At 40.2% G+C, this 25,766-nt stretch overlaps 2 protein-coding genes across 6 annotated transcripts in view; one reads left to right on the top strand and one right to left on the bottom strand.

Moving 5' to 3' along the window:
- Positions 1–131: 131 nt before the first annotated feature.
- FBXO28 (F-box protein 28) lies at positions 132–18,394 on the bottom strand. 4 transcript variants are annotated; one of them, XM_068940207.1, is made up of 6 exons: positions 18,117–18,357; positions 15,291–15,497; positions 11,581–11,690; positions 10,635–10,773; positions 7,999–8,194; positions 4,456–6,201 (listed from the first exon to the last, which is right to left on the bottom strand). In XM_068940207.1, the coding sequence occupies exons 2-6, from the start codon at positions 15,303–15,305 to the stop codon at positions 5,807–5,809; spliced, it is 855 nt and encodes a 284-aa protein (XP_068796308.1). In that variant the 5' UTR covers positions 15,306–15,497; positions 18,117–18,357; the 3' UTR covers positions 4,456–5,806. The 4 variants fall into 4 exon arrangements, with proteins under 4 accessions (XP_068796309.1, XP_068796306.1, XP_068796308.1 ...); XM_068940206.1 differs by having other exon boundaries at positions 15,291–17,698; XM_068940208.1 differs by lacking the exons at positions 4,456–6,201; positions 15,291–15,497 and adding an exon at positions 132–1,982 and having other exon boundaries at positions 18,117–18,394.
- TP53BP2 (tumor protein p53 binding protein 2) overlaps positions 12,376–25,766 on the top strand; it is a 65,869-nt gene continuing 52,478 nt past the window's right edge. Inside the window, exon 1 of one of the 2 annotated variants that reach the window (XM_068940197.1) lies at positions 12,376–13,855. In XM_068940197.1, coding sequence (XP_068796298.1) covers positions 13,805–13,855 — 51 coding nt within the window. In that variant the 5' untranslated portion in view covers positions 12,376–13,804. Of the gene's footprint in view, positions 13,856–20,269; positions 20,426–25,766 lie in introns of those variants that run through there. The other variant, XM_068940201.1, reaches the window with a different exon arrangement.

Below are 25,766 nucleotides of genomic sequence, written 5' to 3' on the forward strand. Positions count from 1 at the left end.
TTACGAATTTAAATTTCACCTAAGCTATTCCACAGCCCCGTTTCCTGTCCTCCTCCACCCATGGCTGATGACTTTCCAACTGGGCAAGAGCTGCGTGCCGCCGCAGGTCTGGAGCTGCACGCCCGCCGGATCGCCTCTGCGGCGGACCGGGGCCTTTCGCCCTTGAGTCCTGCTTGCCTTTCCCTCGCTGAAAACCCTGACGGGGTCCCGCTCTTCCACCCAGCTGCTAACGTCCATGAAGTTTGTAGGCATCTAGCTCTCTGTGAGGTTTCTGCCCCTCATCCATTGCCTGGACGATGTGTTCAAAAGTCGTCAGCCGTACATGGGCAGGCAGCGTGGCCTCGCATGACTCATTTTCTTCGGAAGGAAAACTGAAAATAGAACCAGCATGCTACAGCAGCTGAATACAGTGGCTCTTTTAAAGATATTTTTTTTTCCCCTCCCAAAAATAAGTGATGTGGCTGTAAGGATTAGCTATCGTTCAGCCAAGGTCTGTTTTCTTCACTTTGTGTGATGATATCAGGTATTTTAAGAACTTGATAATCTCCTCTGTAAGTACTAAACTCAAATCTTTTCCTGCACCTATTTGCATATAATATTTCCTGTGGGCAGGTCAGTTACAAAGATTATTTTATGTAGAAGTTGAACGCTTGGGATGTTACTTGTGCATAAAGACACTCAAATGAAAATATACCAATAATAGCGTTAAAAAGCAACAGAAAAAGTTATCACAAAGTTACCCCTTATCTGTTAAATTCATGCAATACGGATATCTCAAGGGTCATGATGAATCACTTAAATTTTATTAATAACAATAACCAATAATAAAAGGCTTATATGTACTAGTTGCCAAAAGCCCCATGTGCAATTGTGCAAACACAGAGGAAATACAATCCCCACCTTGCAAATGTTGCAGTCTGAAGTAATGTACAAAGCACAGGAACTATAAAACTTAACGGTTTGGTAATATTTTTGTTTACATGCATTTGTAATGTATGCATATGAGGAGGGGATTAGTAGTAAAAAAGGAGCAAGTAGAGAATACATGGAAAATAAAACTATTCACAGCTTTTCCCTGCTTCGTCACACAATCTGAATTTTGTACTTTTTGAGGACAGGTGCAGCATAGGACTTCAAATCTTCCCTCATACAGAGGTAAAATAGATGTTTACATTTCATCGGGGCATTTTCTCCTTGCAAGGGTTCTTCAGTTTTACTTGTTGCTCGCTCACTGACTGTTTCACGATAAACCAGGAAGTGCGGTGTTTGGTTGGTTGGTTTTTTTTTTTTTTTGGTAGCAGTGCAGAAGCTGACGGAAAAATTACCAGGATCACAAGAGTTTCACTCAGCTGCACTCTAAACACTGTACATTATGTTTCTGAAAATGTTCCCCTCTCGTTGTAGTTCATATATTAGCACTGCTGTCCAAAGATCTTCTCATCCACTGGTACGATCTTGCCAAAAGAGTGAGCGCATCTACTGCTGAGAAAAGGTTGCAGCTGGTCACAAGAAGCACTGGAGGAGAGTTCAGCACACAGAGGCAGATTTCCTGCACGGCAGATGTGCACGTTTGTAAACAATCACAAGTTTCAGTATGATCATTAAACAAAAGATCCCAGATGTATAAACTAAGCATTCCATATCAGCCAAAGAAGGCTTAAACAAGTGGGAAAAATATTAAATGGGAAAGTGTTGGGAAAGGTAATTGCCCAAGGGTAAGAGAACTCGAGGTGCAGATAAGTTTGTTGTTCCTGTTTAATCACGGAGTCTTCATGGTTTAAGCAGTCCATATAACAAATCCAGATTTATCAGGTCTTCAGTAAGCTAACAGTTTTTGTATCTGACGTTTTCCCTTCAGAAGACAAAGAGATCCAGGACCTCAGTATGGCACAAGGCTAGAACACGAATGCTAGAGCGTTCAGTCACATGTAAACCGAATCTGGCAGTACATCGCTGTTTAACCAGGAGAGTGAAGCCCAGCTCTGGAAGAGCAGAGAGCACATGGACAAATGAGCTGCTCCAGGTACAGTGCAAAGTAGTACAGGAGTGGAACTGCAGAGTACCAGAACAGTTCACAACTAGCAGACACATTACCATCAAATACTCCAGACAGTTTACTGCTGAATCTAAGAATAATCTGTCACTGTAAATTGCCAATTACTTTCTTAAAACCAGCAGGAGCACCAAGAAATTATGTAATTCTCTCCCTGTCTGAAGACAGGTATGAATACATCCTAAGCCATCCTATCTTCAAGAGGCCCTTAGTGCAGAAAATACCTTAAGCAATCTTAGTGCTTACCTCTAGTTAACTGTTAGAAGATCTCAGAAAGGGCAACTGAGGTTCTGTCCAATACAGTCTTACCTTTTATGTTAAGAAACCATGTGAAGACATCCTCATATTATTAGTGAACTTTTACTATGAAGTTAATGTGCTATGCTGAGAGTATCAGATATTTAAGAAGCTACCATTAGTTCTATCTGTTCTTCAGTTTGAGGAATATCTCGTTAAGCAGATAAGTCTCGCTTCAGGGCTTCCACCTATTGCACTCTATTAGCCCCTGTTCAGAAGGTGCTTGCATACTGCATTTTCATATAGAAAAATCACAAGTTGTGGACTTTGGGGAGTGAGAGGTGACTGTAAACAGCTTTGCCCTCAAGAAAGTACCATTGTGCAGCATTTAGAGTGTCTTGATACTGTTTTCACCATACTCCTTAGATACACTATAGACCTCTGATTTTTACAGAGACTTCTGGAAACACAAAACAAAAAAACCCAGCCTGCTATGAAGCAAAAAGCAGATTGTGAAGAAAGATGCTGTTTTTAGAAAAAGTAAAAGCAGCTACAAAAGAAGGAACCCGAGTCTCAGTATTAGATACACATAGTTTTAAGCTATGTAAGAAACTAACTACAGAAAGTAGGTAGTGTCTATCTGTACTATCACTTTCTCTTTCAACTCTGAGCTGTTTAGTTTTAGCCCTTGATACACATACAAAAACGGAGTACCAAATGACAGCTTTTTGCAAATACAATGGTTTTTGGTATAGCTTTATAAGCTACATCGTAAGTCTCACTAGTTTGAGGTTCTCCCTTAAAAAGCCTAATCTAACACTGTACTTTTCAATGTTGGTATACTAAGCAATGTAAACTTGCATAGAAATTTATAAATTCAGAAGTGATTTAGCTTTATTCAGCCTGTTTGTTAACATTACAACCATTTTCTCCAAACTATCAGTGCGCTCTGTTTTCTACGGTCTATACTGCTGACACGTATTCTTCCTGGGATAGCTGATAAATACTGATCTCTTCCTCCCTCCCCAGGAAGTTGTGTAGCTTTGCTGTATACCTGGCGTTTCTCAAAGCTTGTAGCCTTCCCTCCTCCCCATTAAGTTTGTTGGGCCTGGTTCAGTTTTACTGTACTTGGCAGCATGCAGACGGTCAGGATGCACCTGCTAACTTGCAGCACATACTACTTCCTTGAGCTGAAGGTTCCAACTTGGCACGGTTCACAGAGAATGTTTCGTATCGCAATAGGCTGGCTATTCTTCTCTCCATCTCAGTTTACACATAGCTAGAGATTCACCAACATAAATAAATGCTACTCCTAATTAACCTAAAATCTGTTTGTACACTGGCGAGAGGGAAATTTGTTTGCATATTCTAGAAATTAATAAGGAAACTACAGTGAAAAGATTTTAGAGATGTATGAATAACCCTTTTCCATAAACGCACTTCACAGGTTTTTACTTGTTTAGAAGTGTTTAACCACAAGTATCTGGTAAAGTAATAAGCCCATTCAATGAATTTCTACTGTGAATCATTTGGTACAAGTGAATTACTGCTATCATGCTGACCCTTAGAATCGTTCAAAATTATTTTTTAAAAGATGAAGGCACATGGAAGTATTTTTTAACTGAACAGCTGATACCGCTCTTCAAGAGGTCTGTAACAGTAAAAAAATGATGAGCTATGGAAGACCAATAACAGCATATGGTCCTTTAGAAGTTTAATCTTTCCCCCAGATGACCTTTAATCATTTGTTTGATGCTTTGCTTAAAAAGAAACATACCTTTTTAAAAGCCTCAAACTAACAAACAAGTTTATTTCAAAATTGTCTGCCAAAAATTAGGCATTCGCAATGATACTTTGCAGTGTTTTTTCTGATCTGAACTTGTAGAAGTAAAACTTGAAGCTTAAGTTTCAGGAAATACGTCAGTTCTCCTCAGATTCCAGAACATTTGACCAGAAAATTCCCAATTTGTTTGGTGACAAATACAACCACTATGTTATGCTGACAGCTATTCAAAACACGAGAAATTTGTGCTTTAACCCACTGTAATATTATCAATATTATAAACAGCTACAACTGCAGCATTTGCATGTTTAGTGCCACACCAAGTTGAATTCAGTACCACCTAAACCCAAAGCAACAGCTGGTTAAAAAAAGAAAACATAAGTCAAATGATAAAGCTACATAGTTTAGTACATTAAAACAAAAACAAGGACAATGGTATTTGTATAAGGTTCCAAAAATATACAGACGGGGGGAAAAAAAAAATCACTGTACACAACTCCGAAGTTGTTAAAGTGACCAGAGAGACTGAACAGTGCAAGACATGCTTTTCCAGTTACAAGCTCAAAACAGAAGTGCAAAAGAAATTAAAGCTTTGTCTGAAGTGATTTACCTTTTAGGATAAGGAAAGCTAGAATATTGTCATCAGTATTACAGAGAAATCTCCACACATTCCCCCCTCCCCCCAAACACATACACACAAAATAGTTTAAGTTTTTCCATAATGCAGCGGTTCATTCAAACGGTGTCCCACTGAGCTTGGTTACTGTTAGGGACAGTTTGTCTAATACTTATTGATGTTGGCCTATGAATCAAGGTGATGCATAGGCAGCTTCTCAACGCTCAAGCTTTGGCTAACAGTACCTGCAATTTACAGGCAGTGAAAGTGGCAGATAGCCTGGCTTCAAACTCTCCTGCCAACTAGCTTTGTAAGACCACCTCATTGTAAGAAAGCAGTTGTGCTGAAAGCAGATGCTAAATTATGGCTGAGGAACAAAGATTTGCTTTATAGGTCTCTACGTCTCTTCCAGAGTTGAGAACAACTTCAGGCAAGTGCTTTTAGCAGGCTGACTAAGCAGTACATGCACCTATCCATGCAAATGTAGAATATGGCTCCCAAGACCTAGAACTAGGGTGTGTGCACGTAAAGACTGAACAGAAGGCCCTTCCTTGTAGGTTTACAAAAATATATAGCCAATACCATAGGTTAAGAAGTCAGTTTTACTCATTACATAGATCCCAAAAAAGTATTAACTACTTTTCAGACATTCCAGACAAGGTCACTTGTAACAAAAAAAGGTCAAGTTCTCGAAAACAAGATTTAAAAAGTGGGTCTTTTCTTCAAGTGAACAGGACATGTGTTTGTAAGCTTAACTTTCTAGCCAGTTAAGACTGGATCTATTTAAGATTTTATGTGAATATATGCATAAACACAAATACGTTTACTTTAAACACATCCGCACAGAAAAAAAAGATGAACCTTTCAAAACATGATAGAGCAGGTCAGGTTAGTATGTATCTATTGCAAATCTTAAAGATCCTGTGAATTAGGCCCACCCAGACAGAAAGCAGGGGAAAAGTCTCAATGAAAGAAAATTACTGTTCAAGTCTAAGTGGTGTTTCGAAGAGCCAGCAGCCTCAGTGACACCATGAAACTAGTCACAGTATCCAAACAAGCAGGGATCTGCTTGGGCTACTAAAGCAGTGTATCCTCCTGAAGGTCATTTACTCCCAAGTTATTTTCTGTTTCGAAGGCGTTTAGATTTCCTAGGACAGTCTACAGATTCAGCTGCCTTCCTCCGTTTTCTAGGAGATTCTTCATTTGAGCCAGAACCTGAGGAATTTCCTACTGCACTCTCCATCACCTCTCGCAGTTTGCGTTCAAGCTCAGCCAATCGGGCATTCTGTTCACCTATGATTTGGGTTTGCTCTAGCAGTTTCTGATCTTGGTCTTGGAGCTGTTTCTGTTGTTCCTGCACTTTGGTGCGAAGCTCTGAGATTTCCCGCCTTAGCATTGTCACACCTGCACCATTTGTTTTCACTTGCTGCTGGAGTTTGGTGACTTCCTGTCTTGAAGGGTTTTGCTTGGAGAATAGCTGCATTGTTGTTAGTGCTGCAGAAGGCCCTGGAACTTCAGAGAAAACAGTGATTTATTCTCGATATCTTTAAGACAAAAGTGGCAACTATGTCCCAGTTTTCGTATCTTGCTTACCCTACTCCCCAAACATGAATCTGAATACTGGTTGCAAGTTATGCGAACGTGTTAGCAGGGTTACAGTTGTTTCAGTGTATAACAAAAATATATGGTATTTCAGGGTACATCTAGTTTAATTGAAAAACCTTAAGATTTTCATTAGTCTGAAAAACAGCTCATCATTCATTTTCTGCATGTAAGCCCCCTTTTGCTGTATCAAAAGTTCTGTGAAGAGATTATGTTGTCAGCCAGACTTAATGTTACAGATGTTCAGTCAAAAAACTCCAACATGGCTCTAAGTAAGGCATATTACATATAATGTACGTACATTTCAGTATAACAGTACAATTCCACTGTCATAGTTGTAGACGGGTTAAATTCTGAAATTTTGTGTTTAGGGGCTTGACAAAGATATTTCAGTTTAATTTATTGTTTAGAAAGAAGAGATTTTTCTTTTCCATGACCTTTTACGCACAGTCTGTTGTTCTTCTTGGGTCCTAAAACCCTACTGGAGTTTGAGCTTAGAAAATGTTGTTTTCCATAAAGTTCCTGCAAATCAATGAGACTAATGGCTACTGTATAATTTCACTCGCTTTTTCTATCATAAGTTTCACTCTTCCAGTAACGTAGTGCAAGCGAGATGCAACTTTTAAGCACTATGAAGAAAGAACAGTCTAGAACAGTCTTGAACACCTTTCTGCCTTTTTTCCTTTAAGATGCCAGCAAGGTTACAGCTATCTGACACGAAAGAGTTACTGTTAGACAGGTGTGGTTCTTCCCTCAACATAAGATAGGCATATTTATGCCATATAAAGACTTGAGCTTGACAAGTTGATTGATAGCACCTATGGTTTTGGGCAGCACTTCCTCACCTGAGAAACTCAGTGGAACCGAGGTATAATTAAGAGGCTATAATTAAAAAGTAATACATACCCCTACAGCTGAAAGGATGGAGAGGGCATATCAGAAACAGCAAGCAGCTCCTAGAGTTAGACCTACTGTTTTTGCTTAAGTTGCAGCTTCTTGTTTGTTTGTTAAGTTATCCTTACAGAGAGATCTTTATTTTGCAATCTAAGGTTCTCCAACAGTATGCGGAAAGAAGTTTTGCAGAGGGAAAACACTACAGTTCTACTAGCCTTTTGCTTCTGGCCATTATATATGAGGCAACCACCCCAGACTTTGGTTCACATAAATTATGGAAAGCCTGACAGGTTATACAAAGAACCAGTTTAATTGTTTACTTGTAGACTGTTATTTCAACTGCCTTTTCCATATTACCTACAAGTACTTTGCTTGTTAGTGCATACATGAGGGCCCCAGGAAAGTAAAAAAGCACATCCAAGCATGTTCTAGCTCTCTGTGCACTTCAACAGCTTACGCTAATTCATTTGCTGACTGTACTAAAATAAAAGTCATCTTGAGTTGTCATCTCATGTGCCAAATTTCAACCAAGTGCAATGATAAAGTCTCATTCATTGGTGGCACAAAAGCGTTTGTTTAATGAATACACACTATGCATAATTATAACATACATTCAAGTGACCATTCTTTGGGTAGTACAAAGCCTCCTTAAATTTGAAGGCAAACAAATTTCATTTAACATTCTTAAGAAACAAGTATCATCAATATGTATGTAATGAAGCTCACATGTAAAGGAAGGAGCTTTAAAAAGATGTGCTATGAGATTTTTAAAGAAAAAAGTAAATAAAATGAACTATATGTTGGAATTAATACCTGGGGCAGCTCCTATGAGACGTCCTGATACATCTGACCCAGGCAGCTTTCTTTTCAGTATTGGAACAATCTTCTCATCAAAATATTCCATAGCCATGGAAGAAATGTCCCTTAGTTCTTGAAGAACTTCATGAGCTCTCTGAGGAGCTCTTGTAGAGTTTACATACCTTAGCACACGATAAATTTCATCGATTACCTAAAATATTTAATAAGCATTAGGATTTTCTGATAAAGGGAAGACAAGATTATTTCAGATCACTCCAGAAGCTATAGTGTTGGTGTACTCAGGGGCTTTTGCTAGGCAGCTATTACTCTTGCATAATCACTCTGTCCTTTAGTTTTGCATCAGCTATTTGAAATGAAATGCTGTATTTTGTAGAGGCAGAATTAAAGTTTTTCATATATTAGAGAAAACGTTCACTTGATATAACAGTTCTCTTCAAAATCATGAACGACTACTCACTGTGTGAGATATTAGTTAGGAACATTTGTTTTACTACATCCATACTTGAATTCTGTATTACATAATCTATAATGCAGTAGAGCATACACATTTCTTTTTGGAGAACCTGAAGCGAGATACTGGAAGCCACACTAACCACATCTGCAGAGCAGTCATTCCCCAGCCAATCATGAGGCATATGTAATATGTGAATGGAATAGCAAGAATTATTGTGCCAGTCAGAAGAGCTGCAAATATATTACTTGAGTTTGAGTTCACTTGCATACACCTGAAATACTGCAAATCCAGATTAGATCCAAAATATATTAATTATGAAATATTAAACTACAATTGGGAGAGAATATAAGCACCATCTTAACAGGCTTGAAAAACAAGCCCTTTGTTCAGGATACAGTCTTGCTAATTATGAACTATAGTCTGAACAGGTCAAAACAGGAGTGCTGGTCTCTTAATACAGAAACTACTGACATGATTAGTTTTTTTCTACAGGATGAAGAATGGCTGAAGAGTCTACTGAAAATTAAAGACCTCAATAACTAAGAATCATAGGTAAGACAACACAACTGCATCTTGTGTTTTAACAAAGGAAGCTCAGATAAAAAGTTGCAAGGGTTAGACTGATGACCAAAGTGTCTCATCACCCAACAAGCATACAGAAGTCTTCTCTAATCTTTTCCATGTTATATCCTCTTAAAAATGACATCCTCAAAGCATTCTCCTGCTATCATCAACATAAAATCTTGCAGCAGCAGTTCTGTAATTGACCAGGAACCCTTAAACAGTATGCTGAAACTCAAATCAGCATTCACATATTCTAACATGAATTCAGGCCCTGAAATTTCTATAGCAGGGCGGGGGACGGGACCATACACTGTAAGTAAACACAGTGTCTGGAATTTGCTTGACCAAAAAGTGATCTTCTCGTGCACTGATGACTGTGCTGAGAGCAGCAGTGCTACCAAACTGGTATACTAAACGAAGAGGAAAACAAAAACTTTTTAGCTGTTATATCACAATACAAACAAGCTCCTTATGACCCAGTTCCCACAAGTAAAATGGCAAACCTGCCAAATTCCTGCACACCCAAGGTCTAACTTGACTATTGCCTTCCCTCCACTCCTGAAAAAAATGATTAAGGCAACACTTCTTTTAAGTACTCCATCAGCATGCTAGTATCAAGGACTTCTGGAATGGCGTTAACATCAAGTCAAAAGAGTACCCATAAATCAAGTTACCTTTAAATCTTATGTTTCATGCTGACAGCCTATCCCTACCGTACTGAAAGTAGAAATGTCTGGCATTCATCTGAATCCAACAGCTATCTGCAGTTCATCCCCGTGGCAATTCAGTAATACGCCCATAAAAAATTAATATCCACATATCCAAACTTCATATGCAAAGAGACCAATGAATAGAGCAGTAGGCTAGTGTTCACAGACTTGATTCAAACCTGAGCTGTACCAGTCTTCCTCAGATCATTACTGCGTCAATCCCTCTGTACACCTCTGTTTTCACAGCTTATAAAACACTGATATCTCTGACATATATCTCACTTAGATAATTTATATTTTATGTTGGCATAGCATTCTGAAATACCTCAAGTTGTACAGTAGTAATAATATTAGCAAAGCCTATCTGTGTTTAAAACTAATTTCACGTAGCGTACAAAAATACACCATTCATTTTAATACTAAACGGTGTTTCCACACATTAAATATCTTAATTCAATTATTCTAACTCAGATCCCCTAAGAAAGGTGCTTAAAGTCTTCCTGAGAGACTGAATAGGGTTGTACATAGTCTGAACTACTACATCTTCTGAAGACCTGGCCTCCAGCTCTTTTGTACAATTACAATTCAGACTTAAAAGCAACATACCCTCTCTGCTTCCTGTAAAAGGAGCTATATTCTGCAAGTAAAACATCAAAATTAAGAGATTCTAAGGGGAAATACAAATCAAGTTAAGCAACAGATATTTACATGTAGTCTGGTTCATTCATTTCATACTGCCTTTTACAGCAGAGTTTTGGCTTGTGTGTTTGTAAGTATCCAAAACACAGTTCCACATTTCATATACATTTTTTAAGCCAGGACAAATTTACTGCAAGTTATGATTATTATTTTTTTTTTTTAACACCGAGATATACATTCACATAATACAGTTTACGTTTTACCTTTCCAGGTATGAAGCAACAGAGATTGGAATCCACATACTTCATGAAAGTCATATTTAACAGAGAGAGTCGTGTTTCTACAGCAGCAAGGATGTCTGCATGACGAGCTAACGAATGATTTCTTCTTTCTGACTCCCGTCTAGGAGACAGACCGTTAAGTGACACCAATTTAGCCATGAGTCAACAAAATAAAACTGCAACAATCACTCAATTTCATTCTTAAAAGCCTTCTGAGGTTTTAAAATGTAACCGCTTAAATTAGCTCTGTCTTTATGAAAAAGCTGATAAAGAGAAGAACCAGCCAGTAACAATGTAGTGTAGTTTCTTAGACAAAATTTGTTCCCTAAATAATTATTACAAGTTTTATGTGATCCATAAACTCTGTATGTAATTTAGGACGCTATTCATAAACAAGCTTTCAGTACTAACTAGCAGTAGACACTGAGTCAGTATAAATATTTTACTGCCCCATATTCCTACAGTTAGTACTTCAACCCAATTGACACAAGTTAAATAATATTACAGCTCCCACTAATGCTCACATGTCAAAGCCCCTCCTCTTCCCCAGTTTAATTGTTATCACTGAAGCATCTTGCTATTTTAAGCAGTTACCGGTAAGTCATCAGTGAAGGCGGTTTGTCTTGAAAAGGAATGGCATTCATCCATTCCAGAAGAGCTGAGTAATACAGGACCTTTCCTGTCTCTGTTTAAAATACCAGAGACACTTTCTAAAATTCCACTTCCTGGTGTACTAAAATTACCACCCACACCATTATTTTGTAATTAGATCTTAGGCTTAGGTGCTTTTGGAAACAAAAGGAAAACAAATATGATTCAAATTTTCAGGATATATAAGCTGAGCTAGCTAGCAGAGGTTCCTTTTTAGTATTAAGCTTAAAATAATCTAACTGATGTAGGTTTAACTACAGTTTTAATTGGTACATACCTTGGAAGCTGAGCTTTAACTTGCTTTTGACACAAGTTGTGGTATCTTTCCACTTTCAGAAATCCCTGATTTAACATTCGCTGGCAAACCAAGTCCATTCGCTTACAAACCTGTGTTTAAGTAAAAAGAAAAAATTAAGTCTCAAATAAGGCCACCAGTCACTTTTACTGTTATCTTATCCATACTGGCTGAGCAGTACAAGATTCTCTTAACTATCAGTTTTTCCCGCTTTTTAAGAAGCAGAAATTGCAGTTCATCCTAACACATCACCATCTCTAACAATGATCAGGAAACTCCAAAAAGAAACAGCTATGTTCCGTGAAGTTCACAAACTAATCTCCTGACACTGCCAAAGACAGGAGGCTGAATTCCACCCGTGTGTAAGCAGATATAATTCCCCTCTGATTTTAATGGAAGTTACAACCACCTGTGCCTGGGTTTTAGTGCGGCCTCCAGAGTGATTCTAGTAAAGTTAATATTTGGTAGTCTAAAAAATAAATCCTACAAACAAGAAATCACAGTGATCTTAGTTTAACATTTAGGGTTTATGTTTTTGAAGACAGCCAGAATTAAAATAAAAAGCTGACACAGTAAAGTGCAAGAGAAATAAGGTATTATTTCTTATAATAAGTCATTTCTCCTCTAATGGATTCCTTTATTTGCTATGTTAGATACCAATAGCCTCAATTTTTGCACAGCTTTAGGGAGAAAGGCTGTTAATAGCTGCAGAAGAAATAATAAATGATCCCATTTTCTGATTGACTCTTTACTTTTTTTTTTTTTTTTTAAAAACAGACGCTTCTTCCCCTCCATACATGGCTCATTTCATAACTTTGAAGTCTACATAGTTCTACAGCTCAAAGAACAAGATGCTGACCTTTCCTTGAAAAGTTTGCAATTATTTTCTCTTTATATGGAAGTCACTGCTTGAAGATGTTCTCCTTTCTGTGAGTCTTTCTGTAGTCATAGTATCACTGCTATGAGCAAGCAATAACCCTTTTCAAACAGATCTATCTTAACAGACCATTAAGTAATTGCTGTCAATCTGCCTGTTCCTTTGTAGTAGATCCTCCTTGTTAACATAAATGATCAGACCGACTAGCTACAGAATCTCAATACGCTTCCGCTCCACGTTCACTAGAATCAGTTAAATTATTTCCAGTGTAGAAAACATAAGGCTGGCCCTACAATTACAGGAAGGAGGAAATCGTCACGTTTCTTCCAAAATATTAACTGCATTAGTGATGCCTAGATCTGATACGGCTTTTTGAGTATAAAACCCAACTGCTTATTTCAGTTCTAAGGGTAACAAACCTCTGAACTAAAAACTGGTACCTGCACAAAGGTTGTTAACTGTGCAATTATTCACCACGAGAGAAAAATAATACTAGATACATTATTGAGGGCAAATCCAGTAAAAATAAAAAGACTTGATTATAATTATGTTTATACTGACATCTGGTGGCAGAAAGTACCTTCCAGTGAGTTACAGCCCTCCCACATCTGAGGCAGAAGGCCTCCATGGGTAACATGAACTGCACTAGGTTTTTTAAATATTAGATTTTCTAATCTTACTCATTTGGTTAAGCTTCTCAGCATTTGTTTGGAAGAAGTTAAGAAATACTTACTCTAGTTTCTGACACTACCCATATTTGTGCCAATAATCAATCTAAAACACAATGCTGAACAGATCACAGGTACCATCAGAAAACAAAAGTGCCTGTCTACAGTATATTTTACCAATCACCCCCTAATTCTCATCTGGTTCCTGATGACATCATTTAAAACTAGATGGCACCTCAAGTTATAAGAACAATATACCTCTATTAGAGTGCATAGTCAGCACTCAAACATGAGGGAGCATTACCACACTTAAATTGTTCATTATTAGTCCAAGACAGTTTCTGATTCTAGCTATTTCAATGGACCATAAGCAAGCCAAAAGTTTAAATGTATTCATGTTTATATTTGCCAGTTTTTGCGAATCTTTTCTTATTGTAGCCGTAAAGCCAAGAGAGCCCAAGTTTCCTCAAATATCAAGTCCAAGCAAAACACTGTGTTCAAATTCCTGTTAGAAGGGCCAAGAGACGACTAGAACTAAAGTTGGTTATGATGGTGACTTGTATAGTATAACAGTTTCCGCAAGAGAACAAATTTTCCACTTCACTTGCAGACTTAGCTGACACAATCTCCTGGAGGATTACCAGCTTCCCTTTCCTCAAGCATGTTATTTCTCCTAAGCTTCACTAACAGACCACCAGTATCAAGACAGAAGGTAAAATATACTGAAGTATTTTGATTCGGTACCTAATCTTTTTCTTTGGTAGTTAAGGGCCACGCAGAGACCACATTTCATAATGCCTTTCTGGGGCAAGGTATAAATGACAAAATGCTGATGACTTCAGCAAGAAGCCTTAAAATAGAAGTGCCTGTAAATCCAGATTTACCGAAACTGTGGGAAGATTAAAGCTGTGCTGTCCAAAGGATAGCAGTCTTTTTTTTCATGGTCTAGAGTAAAAAAGGGCAAGTTTGCTGCAGAAATGAAGACACTTGTTATGTGCATCCAAATCCCAGACAAGTGTATATGGAGGCAGTTAGAGATTATTTGTGTCTAATCATCCTTGCTGTGGTAAGAGCCTGAATGGAAGTGTATTTCCAGGCTCAGGTATGTGAGTGAAAAGAAATTGGAATAAAAGGATTTCATTCCGGTTTCTGGAATGAAAGGATTTCCTTACTAACCCACTCTGAAAGCATCCAGCTTTCATCCTCTTGGCTAACTACTGTATCTTTAAAGACATTTGAAAAAACAGAACAAGTTTGTTCTATTGTTTTAAGACAACTGGCAAAAGTTTACAGCTACATCACCACTAGCGCAATCCATTAGATGGTATCCAAGCTCAAAACCAATGTTTTAGAGAGTATCCTTCACTAGAATCAACATTACTCAGCATTTTCAAATGTTGTATCTCAAAATTAAGAGTGGCTCTTCCAAACACGGATGCCAGTATATTTAATAGAAAAAAGTTTCATAGAGTACTGTTTATCAGTGGAATTCCAAGTGCTTTACAGAAGGTGGTTTCAACTCCATTTTATAGCCAGGGAATTAGAGCCATAATTAAGTGAATATGATGTAATATGAATAAGGCTTAATTAAGTGAAATGACTTGTTCCAGGACAATGGCAAAGCATGAATGAAAGCCTAGAGCCATTCTCTTATCCACAATATGACGCTTCCTATATAAGAGACCGCGAGTTTTCTCCCTCAGGTTTATAGCATTGTAAATAACCTTTTATTACGTGCTTTTCTCAAATTACTTGTCCTTCTGCCTTCCAATAACTTAGTTAACTCAGAACTGCTGAACAGTCGCTAAAACACAGTAAAAAATTCAGTGCCATTGTACAATCATTAGGAAAAGCACAGTAAAAGAAGCTTTTGAAAGCTGGAAGGTGTGCTCGCAAGCCCACTAGTCTGCAGCTTGGCCAGAACGTTACAGATTGAGACATCATGACAAGGTCTTTGGGGTTTTCAGGTTTTTCTGTGTTTCTCTTATGATAACATTGGGGAAGAAGGGGATGAAGCAAATATTCGAAAGGGCAGGGAGCCAAATGCTGCTGCTTTCCTCTCATTCACTTTATCCGAACAAAAGTTTGAGAACTCAAGATCTGCATTAAGGCATAATTTCAGACATGATTGCGTTCTGAATACCTACTTGTTTAGTCTCCATTAGTTTAGATCTACTTCTCTGCTTAACCAGTCAGCTGCTTCATTTATGCTTTTAAATGCAGTAACATCAGGAATAGCAGAAGGCATTACGCTCAGTGAAGTATAGCGAGTGCTTCTTTGTGCAGGGAGGGGACCATGGTCTTGCCTTGCCTGACGGCAATCATCATAAACAGGAAACGCTCTTTACTTCGTCCTTTAGTGACAGAAAAAGACTTAAGGATCTTAAGCCTTAGATTATGCTCCTCATTATGCTTTCTATAAACAATACAGGCTCCTATCTCTACTTCAATCTGAAAACTTGCTAGTGTTTTATGTCCTCCCACCCAGCCAACTCCTTTGTCTGTCTTCTTGTATGCAGTCTAGCTTCAATACTCGTTCAACTCAAGATTTTGCACGGATCAGTCAACTAGGGAGACCCAGGAAAAGATGAGGACGTGCATTTCCTTCAGTGTTGGGATTCAGACAGTGCACTGAAAGCGATCAGTTTAGACAAGCCGAACTTTTTGCCAATGCATGATTAAGCTTTGTTTAGGTTGACTGATGTCCTGGATCATCTCTTCCTTCCCCCAGACACTTTAACTCCTTAGAAAGTGACATTGCATGTGACGATGAGGATGCTTTCGGGCACATTTTTAAATAGGTGCATGAGACATAAGCAATTTAACTCCTGTCAGTCAGTTAATTCTCTCCTGCAGTGTAATCTTTAGCAGCATACTATGCAGTATCAGATATATTTATTCATCCTAAGTAGCTCAAGTTAATTTTCGAAGAGAAGAAGCATCTACTGACTGTTTGTGCAAGATAGATCTTAGTGCAGAAGTATAGGTCTCCTAAGTCTAAGGGTAGCCTTTAAAAATCTGGAAATGATGAATTTATAGCTAAGTATTATTATTTGTAAATGCTACCTTAACTCCAGATACTGTTGACAGAGAATTAAATAAAACATTTCATCTATTAATTCCTGTTTACAGCCTTCAGTGAACTGCCAAAAGAACATTTTTAGTTTTGAATGGCCACCTGAAAGACTTAGCTGATTAAGTGCAAGCAGTTATGAGTTGCACTTTTGACTAGGTCAAATCAGAAAGACTGTGGTTCTCTACATCAGTGCTGGTTAACAAAAGGTATACTTTCTTCTCAAAAATTTCATAACATCTTCTGATACATAAAGGAAGGAATGAGATGGAGATTAAACTTCTTGGTTGTCACTGAATCAGAAATAAGAAATGGGAGAAGACCAATGTACAGTTTTCTTCATTTTTGCATCCAGTATTGTTCGATGCGTGTCTAAGTCTCTACTTATCCGGTTTAGTTTTGCTTATTTCTGAAACTGCTGGAAGGGGCAGTCCTTTTCCAGAAAGTTAACTCAGATGTGCTATGAGAGGGGGTGTTTCTCTTTTAAAGGAGTACGGAAGCAGCTCTTTTAGTCATGAAAACACCATCTTTCCTATTCTGAATTTCACTGCTGTCAAAGCATTGCTTACATAGACTTAGCTTTACAAAAAGAAGGACAGCAACCCAAGAAACCCAACTACTGACTAGCAATAGCTTCCATAGGTGTTATCATTTATAAAACGTAACAGAAAAGTTGCGGCAAAGGAGGGTAATGTCTAGTGTTGTAATACAGACCATACAACACAAAGCATATCCAAACAGTACATGTACTTTTCTTTCCCCTTGTTCAGACTGCAAGTCCTAAAAGTGAGGGCTGCAGTACAAAAAGGCAGTACTGATTTTTTCCCCCCCCCCCCCCCCCCGCAAATCCACTACCTGCTCTCACAGAGAAAGCAAAAAAATCCATCTTTTGAGATCAGGTGACAGGCAGCATGCTAGAATTTGTGCTTGGTGCAGTATAAATAAGAACAAGACTTCTGACTGAAGAGCTTTCAACTTAAGAAGTTAGAGTCAGGATGCTATACTTCAGGTCGCTGATCCAGGACACACGTAGCATGCAGAAATATGCTGGTAATACTAGCCCATTTGGACTAATTTATGTTCTTAAAATAGAAACAGCACCAGTACAAACAAATTTCCCAGAGGTTACATAAGCCTTGTATTAATTCACTCTCTACTATTCCATTTATGACCTCATAAGAAATTCAGCAAGAGAACAGCTTATCATATTATGTCACAGTTTACACAAAGGTCCTTATGCTGGCAGTCAAAGATTGACACACACTGATCTCTTTAGTGACATCTGAGCTTCTTTGGCATTACAAAGTTTGTAGGTAGAGGTAACATCTTTTATTAGATCTACTAGCATGACTGGAAGAAGTAGGCAGCCTTTCAGGCAGGCAAGAGCTTTCTTAAGTCTTCTTTTTTGCCCCACATTTATTTCTAGATAGGGCAGAATCCTTGGAGCAGCAGTCTCATCTCCTACACTTGTAGGCTTAAGCTCTATAAGTAAAAATAAATAGATACATGAGACACAATGCACTAGTCCCCCAGGAAAAGCAGCCACTGGGAGAAATAAGCCTTCAGCAGCCCCGTAATTGTTATAGGGCAGGGAAGGGAATGAAAGAAATAAGAGACGGCAAAAAAAAAAAAAAAGAAAAGAAACCTGTTCGGAATAAACACCCAGGCACATCCGCACACCCCGCTCCGCGTCCCCGGAGCGGGAGGGCAGGAGGCAGAAAGGCCCCCTCGGCCCCTTCCCCGGTGAGGGCAGCTTGGCGGGGGCGGCCGACACCTTCCCGCCCCCACCAGGAGCCGCTCCCGCCCCGAGGCCGGCGGCATTCCCCCCCCAGCCCCGGCGGCGGCGGCGGCGGCGGCGGCGGCGCCCCCCGCCCGCCTCCCCTCCCTCCCCGGCCCCTACCAGGCGGAGCTGGCTCGTCTCGTCGTAGGACAGGAAGCCGAGGATGCTCTCGATGGCCACGATGGGCAACCCTACGAGCGTGTTGCTCTGAGGCGGCTGCTCCAAGGGCGCCGGGGCCGCCTGGGGCTGCGGGGCCGGGGGCGGGGAGAGCCGCGCCGAGCCCATGGCGCCGCCTTCCCCCTCCGACAGGAGCCGCTCCTCCGCCGCCGCCGCCATCTTGGGGTCTGTCCTTCCTCCGCTCGGGGAGGGGAGCGAGACTTCCTGTGACAGCACTTCCGGCCCTTGTGAGCCGGGCGGGGCGGGGCGGGGCAGGCCACGCCCACCGCCGCGCCCACCGCCGCGCCGCGGGGGCGGGGCCGTTCGGCGGCCGTTGGCGGTTGGCGGTTGGGCTTGGCGGGAGGGCGGCGGCGTCGCTCGAGGCGCCGGGGCCCAAAAAGGGGGTGCGCGGGGTTAACGCGGAGGGGGGGGGGGGGAACACGCACCAAACAGCAGAATTAAAGCTATATTTTTAAAGCTGTGAAACTGTGCGATAGCAGGTAAATGTAAAAATAGGTTCGAAGAGGACGGATGGCCTGATGGCAGTGTCTGGCTGTGCCAGCGGCACCAGGCGGTCCTGGGATGGGTTACTGGACCAGGGAAATACCCGATCTCAAGGGAAATTCAAGTTTACGGGCAGTATTTCTCAAGGGAAATACCACCCCGTGTCTAGCACGGCCCTTGCCGTTGCCGTGCCACAAGCAACCGCCGCAGGCCGTGCTTGGAAATGGGACACTGAGCTCAATAAACCTGTAGCCTGACCCCACCTGATTGTTTTTGTTGTGCGTTAAGTCTTGCGCTGGTCACTGTAAAGCACCGCGTTTGGGGTTTCTTGCTCTGAGGAAGGAGAGAAGCAAGAGCAGGGCAGTCAGGGGGTGCTGTGGAAGGCATGCACGAAGCCCCTCTGAACGTTTAATAGCTGCCGAGCGGTCCGGTTGCTTTTGTTCAAGAATACAAAAGCGCTCCCTCCACTCTGTAGGAATAGCGGCGGCGGCACGGAAGAAGCTGCAGCCAACGAAGATGAGGCTCAATTTCAGAGGGGGAACTACGGTAGGGAAGTACGCTTCTGTAACCCTAAAGTGAAGTGCAGTTGCATTATTCTTAAAAATTTAATTGAGGCCTTTATTGTATCTAGAATTTTTAAGAGGGTAGACCTTTCCCTTTTATTTCCCCCTTCCCCCCCTTATTTATGACCCCTTTTATTTCCAACCTAGACCTCCTCGGATGGGACAGTCTGGGTGAGTCTGGCTGGGCACAGGCCCTGGGATCAGCCCCCTGGCAAAAACCAGGGCCCACCGCCCTGCTAGTCAGGACAGTATTGAGGAAGCAAAAGACCCAGAAAGAAATTCTGCTCTTTTATTTGCCTTTAATCCTGTAAATTAAGTTTCTGGAGTAGCTGTATCTGGCGTAGCAAAGGGATGGGGTGGGACCTCGAGGTGTTTCTAGAACGTTCCCTGTGGTCATGGACATCTACATCGTCGTTTCAGTGCCATTTTAATCTGGCAGAATTTGGTGTAGCTGTTGAGAAGTACGGTACCAGTCTCCTTTTGTCCTCCGCCACATAGCCTTACGCCTGTCAGTGGTGTTGAGCACGTGTGTTTGATGAGGGCACTGCTCTTGCTGAAAACTGACTTCCCAAAGCAAGTTGCTACGTGAACGCTTAGAAGTGACAGAAGTAAAGGTACGGGGAAAAGCAGGCACATGGTTGGGGAGGAGAACGGGGCCGCTCGTTGCACCTCCTGCGACAGGGTAGTCGAGCTTAACTTGTTGTAGGACTAAAGCATTTGTTGCCTGGAGATTCCCTGGAGATTTCTTTCAGCTGGGCTGCTTCTTTTTGAAGGTTTCTCTCAAGAGGGTGTAACTTCCCCCTTTCCCTGAAAACCTACCTGGAACCTCTCCCTCAACATGTTTTCAACTGGAAAAGAATTTACTTGGGAGTGGGGAAGAAGCGAGGGAAAGCCTTTATCTGCGTCATCCTAATGGCACTCCAAAAATGTGGACTGAAATTGATGTTTCCTTTTTGGGAGCAGAACACTGTGTGCCTTGTATGGATTTGGAAGTGTTTTGCTTCCTCCCCGCCCCCCATCTTTTTAATGCTGCTGTAAAATGATCTGGCTGTCTTAGAAGAAGGGGGTTTTCTCCCTGTTTGATTTCAGGATCTGATCGCCTTCCACATGCACGCTCAGCAGCTGGAAACACACTTAGGAGAATTCTTCATAAATTTGTGGCTTGGCACCCAAAGTTCGGGCTGACAGTTCATTAATGCTTTATAAGCAAGTGACTCTTTTCCTCCTTCTTAAGCATGTATAATTTAAAATAGTTTGGAGAATGCTTTTTTGTTCTTAGCATGTAGTTCGTATCGGTTGTTAAGATACAGCTTCATCGTTAATAAAACACTGTAGGTTATTAATACTTAACAAGTATATTAATATTAATAAGATGGATATTACGTATTTTCTGTAAGTAACTGTAGCATATGTATAGCTTTTTAGTTAATAAATCTGTTTTAGTAAGTAAGCTAACTCTGTGAACTTCCAGGTTCTAGTTCACATTGTTGTGCAGTTTATCTTATGTCATTTTTTGAGCATTTATATTAATCTAGTTTGTATTAAGTCACAAAAACAGACATCGCGCTTACATGCACAGAATCCCCATGACAGATTTGCTTGTGGCTTTTCAGTTGCTATTAGGGATAGTGAGAAGCCAGACGACTTAATCATAGCTCCTGAAAGGCATGATATAAAGGTATTTACATTCTGTTGTATGTCAAGTAACATACACATTCTGTAGTCAATAATTACAGCTAACGCCAGATACATAACTTTGTTTGCCTTATTTGGGTTAGATTGGGTTACTACTCATTTAGATTTCTACAGAGCTTTTAAGATTTAAAAAAATAATGAAATGGTCTTAGTTCTAATTATACCATGTGATAATGATAAGTATATTTGGACTGAATATTTAGGGAGCATTGCAGTGGCTTCCAAAAAAGATGTTAAGGGAAATGCTTTATTTTGACCCTTTAAAACAGCAGTTCTCGTAATCTTATTTATTGGGGGGGGCGGGGGGGGAGGAGGTTCTGATACCATCTGTGCTTTGGACTAGGAATATGAGATTTAGAAGGCCCCCTGGCCAAGGATGTGTGTTTTGCTTTCTTTGTAATCTGCAAAATTTTGTGGGGTCCTACACCCTTGTAAAATCTCAGTAGTTGTCTTAAAATTTGTCAGTGAAATTCCTAAATGTATCTGTACCGAACAGATGGAGCCTCTCACAGCTGCTACATGCTTGTAAGACCATATCTATGTCATGCTCCCAAACCAATTGAGTATGGTCCATTCAGGACAGCAGGGGGTGCGTGAAATTTTACTGAGAGTAAGCAGAATATTTCCTCTGTGCTTTTTGTTGTGGCAACCAATGCCAAGAAGGCATGATGAAGAGGAAGGACTTTAGCTCAAATACAAAGAAAACTGTAAACTTCAAAAGTAAGGAAGGAGAAGAAGTAGAGCGAAGGGGAGAAAGTGAGAAGCAGGAGCTAAGAAGCGGAAGTCTGGGAAGAGAGGAATAAAGGGAGATCTAGCAGCAGGAGTTGGAGATGAAGGAAGATGTGTGGCTAGGTCAAGAAGTGTGATGTTAATGAGGAATATAGGCGCAAAGAGGAGTAATGTGCTCAGAAACTGAGGATAAGCAGCAGTTGGGTGGGAGGAGAACAGATTTGTTTTATTAAGTTAGTTCAAGCAGCAGAAAAACAGAGAAGAACCCACAAGGCAGGTTTTCTTGTCTGGGGTGGTGACAGTTTGCTCACTTCATGAATCTGAAGTTTTTTTTAAGAGGTGCTAAATCTGAAAGAGGACGTATATATTAGAATAGCCATATTTTTGTTCGAGCTAGTGACTACTGAGGTTGAGTGCAGGCTAAGGCGAAAATCTGATGCAGAAGTTTGGTGCCAGGCCAGATCCAGACAAAACACAGGGCCTGACTTTGTTTATAATGGAGAGCAGTGGCATCTGGGGATACCCGGGGACAGTGACTTTTGCGCCTGGAGAGAAGGAAGGGACCTATAAGCAAGCTGTGGAAGATCAAACAGACAAAGAGTCTGTATTCTGGCCTGTTTGGATCTCCGACAGCTGGCATGTAGGTCTTATATATAAGCAAGAACTTGCTTGTTATGCAGTTATCTTGCATAACAAGAGAACTGAAAAAATGCCTGTATTAAAATTTCCTTTCAAAATGTTCTCAACAAACAAAAGCAAGAGTGAAAATTTACAGATTTATATTTTGCAGCTAAGACTGACAGTGCTTTTGATCCAAAACAGGTGCCTTAAAACAGTATTTATTGTCATGTGGAGTCATAGCTTCAGATATGAGTGTAAGCCAAGTTTAATTAAATCAATATAAATATTTATATGGATCCTTTGTAGTTTAACCAGTTTTGGGCCCAGTGGTGGTGTATGTTGTATTAAAAAGCTGATTGAGATACCACCTCTAAAATACATGTCTACCTCTAAAGTTATTTGTAATACTGTACCATAGGGTATTTGATAGTAATAATAAGGTCAAAATCTTATTATCAAGATAGATCTTGCTGTCAAGATAATAAAAATAAGATGGAATAATAAGATCAAGAGGGACAAGATTATGATGCTCACTTGCAAATGAGAGGTAATGGCAAAAGGAGGACAGGAAGAAGACGGTGAAAGAAAATACATTCTCTGTAACTTTTCTCAACTAAAAGTATGGGGACCAGAATGATCTTGACTAGTTGCTGTGGACTAGGCATGTCACAGAGTCAGGCGTTTGTTCAATATGGTTTCAAAGGTTTTATAAGTTTCAAAAAAGGTTTAACTAAAAGTGTATTCAGTCAGGGTTTGTAGAGCTGTCATATATTTATTAGGTAAACTACTGTTTTTAGGGGAGAAAAAAAGCAAGGTTTCAGACAAATAATCTGTCTGTTTTCTTGGGGTCAAAATATCTTCCTTGCACTGCAGGGTCACGCACTGGATAGCATGCTGTCTTTGTCAGGTCTCATATCCTCACACAACTGTACTCAGAAAGGAAGCTCAGTAAAAAAGCCTGCACAAACAGACAGGTGGTTTTAATTAATTACATGACTTTTGCAACTTTTCTGTATTTTTTTTTTCTTGTAGGACGCTGGCAAGCCCTGGGGGAGAGAATCGGTCTCTAGCGTTAGGTGCCTAATGAGGGGTTTGCTTTCAGTTACCTTGATGTAAGTTCTAAGGAATTCCTTTGAGTTGAGTATATAGCATTACATTTACACTCTGATAAAGAGAATTTGGTGAAGACCTCAGTAGTGTCTCTTGCGCTCCTCAGATCAGCTGAGTGAAACGTGAGCTAACTCAACGGGCATCACAGACTGCACCAGTAATGTTGGTGTGCATGAAAAAGAAGACTCCGAAAGTGTATGTTGCCCCTTGAAGGCCGTGCCGCTGAGTCTGTTAGGATTAGCTAAAGCAGAGAGGCACAGGGCTAGATTACAGCTCCGTGTGAGGACATGCAAAGAGAATGTGTAGATTGACCGGGAGAATGTGTTAACAAAGAACTCGGTTCTGCAGTCCCTTTACAAAAAAGAAGAAATTGTATGGTGCCTGATCTTGAAATACTTGTGTAGTTTATGAAATCCTTCTGATTTCATTCTCTCTTGACTCCAGAGGGACTGCTAGCATGAGCTAAGCCTGGCTTCTTGGCAGCTGAGAAACAGGGAAGAGGCAACAAGAACATGGCAGTGTTAAATTACTCTCCACGTTTTCTAAACATGCAGCTGAGATGAAGTTTCAGTGCCAACGTATGGCCAGTTAGTGTCTTAAGGTTTCTGCTAAGAAGTGGGATTTTGATCACAGAATTCCTGCTGGCAAACCTGAATATGCATGTGCTTAATTAGCATAATTTTTAGTTCCTTCCCTGTTCTTCCTCACTAACCAATTCCCTTATGGGAGGGAGCGAGTGGCTGCAGGCAGACAAGGCTTTCTTGCATTGCTGTAATTGCCTTAAACAGACATTTTGTTACAGAGGGTCTTCTGTCAGGATCTGTGCTGAAATAAACTGACAGAGATGCAGAGTGAGTCTAGTGAATATAATGTAATTATTGAGAAGAATGGCAACTGTGCATGATGCATACAAAACACTAATTTGTGCCAGCCTACATTTTTTTCCGGAGAGGCTGGGTACTAGTGGAAGTTTATTTCTCCTGTCTCTAAGACATAGTGCAGACTTGCTTTAGCTGGCTGGTTGTCTCTCTGTTGAGTTACCTGTGGAAAAAATCCTGACTTTAAATTACATGGGGAAGAATTTAGAGTGAGGAGATTAGAATTCTATTCTAGCAAGTAGCTTGAGAAGTTGAAGAAACTTAAGTTCACTGAAGTTAAATTATTGCTGGTTGATCTGGAAGAAATGGAAGACTTTTATTTGCTGTGAGTGATGCTTCCATACAGTGGTATTAATGTCCCTTTCTATAGTGATATAGTGATTTTATGGAATCCTTATGTCCTTTTTATGTCCTTTTCTATAGTGATTTTATGGAATCACTATTTAAAACTGGTGTGGAATTACCAGCTTAAGAGCTGAACAGGTTACAGCAAAATTGAAGCAAATTTCTAAAGTAGTTTCTGGGTGCTACTGATAATTATTTATTAGCTTACTAATTAATGTGATTGCATATGTACTTAGCATTATGGGTGCACGTATGGCTCTCAATTTTAGATCGGGGAATTAGTTTACAGAGAGGATGCAAATTTGGGAAGAAGTACTTTTTAATTAACTTATTTTTTAAGTTACAGAGTCTGGGATTGAATCTCCATTGTTTTATGTATCACATAGCTGCTTACATGTGTTACCAGTTCACATATACAATGACCCATTCAGTTGATACTCTTTTTGTGCAGAAGTAAATGCTTTCACAAGGCGGCAGACTGCCCCTCATGCTTTTAAGTGAGGTGAGTGTGACTCAGCTGTTCCCAGTGTTGGGGGAAATAGTTTGTGTTTGAGCTGTGGTGTAGGAATGTCACAGAATTGAGTTTTTTGTTTAGATTTTGCTTAGATTTTAATTCAGTATCATCTGTATGTAAGCATATATATGGCACAACTAGAAAGGACTTCATCTAACAACAGAACATACAGGTGACAGTAATGTTCCTCATGAAGCATGCACTGATGTGATAAGGGGATCGCAGCTGAACAGAGTGATTTCATTTGCAAAACTCAGACCTTTTAGAGAGAAGTACAATCTTTCTTTTTACCAGGAAGAATGTATCATTCCATAATCCTTCATACATAAAGACTTGAGGGAAGTCATGACAAGCCATGATGTCTTAATTTAAAACTTTTACATCCCTGCCGAATGCTGCTTGGTGTAGGGTTTTGGATGTGGTATAGAGCAAAGGCTTTTGCTTCTGAAGAAACCAAAGAGGTAACACGGAGTGTCAGAGTTGGTGTGGCTGGCAGATTGTTTTAAAGATTTAGTGGATGTCAGCTGCAGACCTTTGTGCAAGTAAGCTGCTTTCTTCCATCTGGGAAGTAGACTCTGTCACTGCAGTACACTTTCCCCAAAATTGTTTCCACTGCCGGGTCTATGGTCTGATATGTTTTTAAAGAAATCAAATA

Source organism: Struthio camelus, chromosome 3 (genome assembly GCF_040807025.1).
Source record: "Struthio camelus isolate bStrCam1 chromosome 3, bStrCam1.hap1, whole genome shotgun sequence".
In the NCBI taxonomy this organism is placed as follows: Eukaryota; Metazoa; Chordata; class Aves; order Struthioniformes; family Struthionidae; genus Struthio; species Struthio camelus.

Excerpts from the sequence above, each read along its gene's own strand:
- FBXO28 (XM_068940205.1), bottom strand. The coding sequence starts at position 18,332 with ATGGCGGCGGCGGCGGAGGAGCGGCTCCTGTCGGAGGGGGAAGGCGGC. Across the intron at positions 10,774-11,580 it reads GTTAAAGCTCAGCTTCCAAG|ACGGGAGTCAGAAAGAAGAA; the intron begins GTATGTACCAAT and ends TCTGTCTCCTAG. Across the intron at positions 6,202-7,998 it reads TCTCATAGGAGCTGCCCCAG|TTCCAGGGCCTTCTGCAGCA; the intron begins GTATTAATTCCA and ends TTTTCTCTGAAG.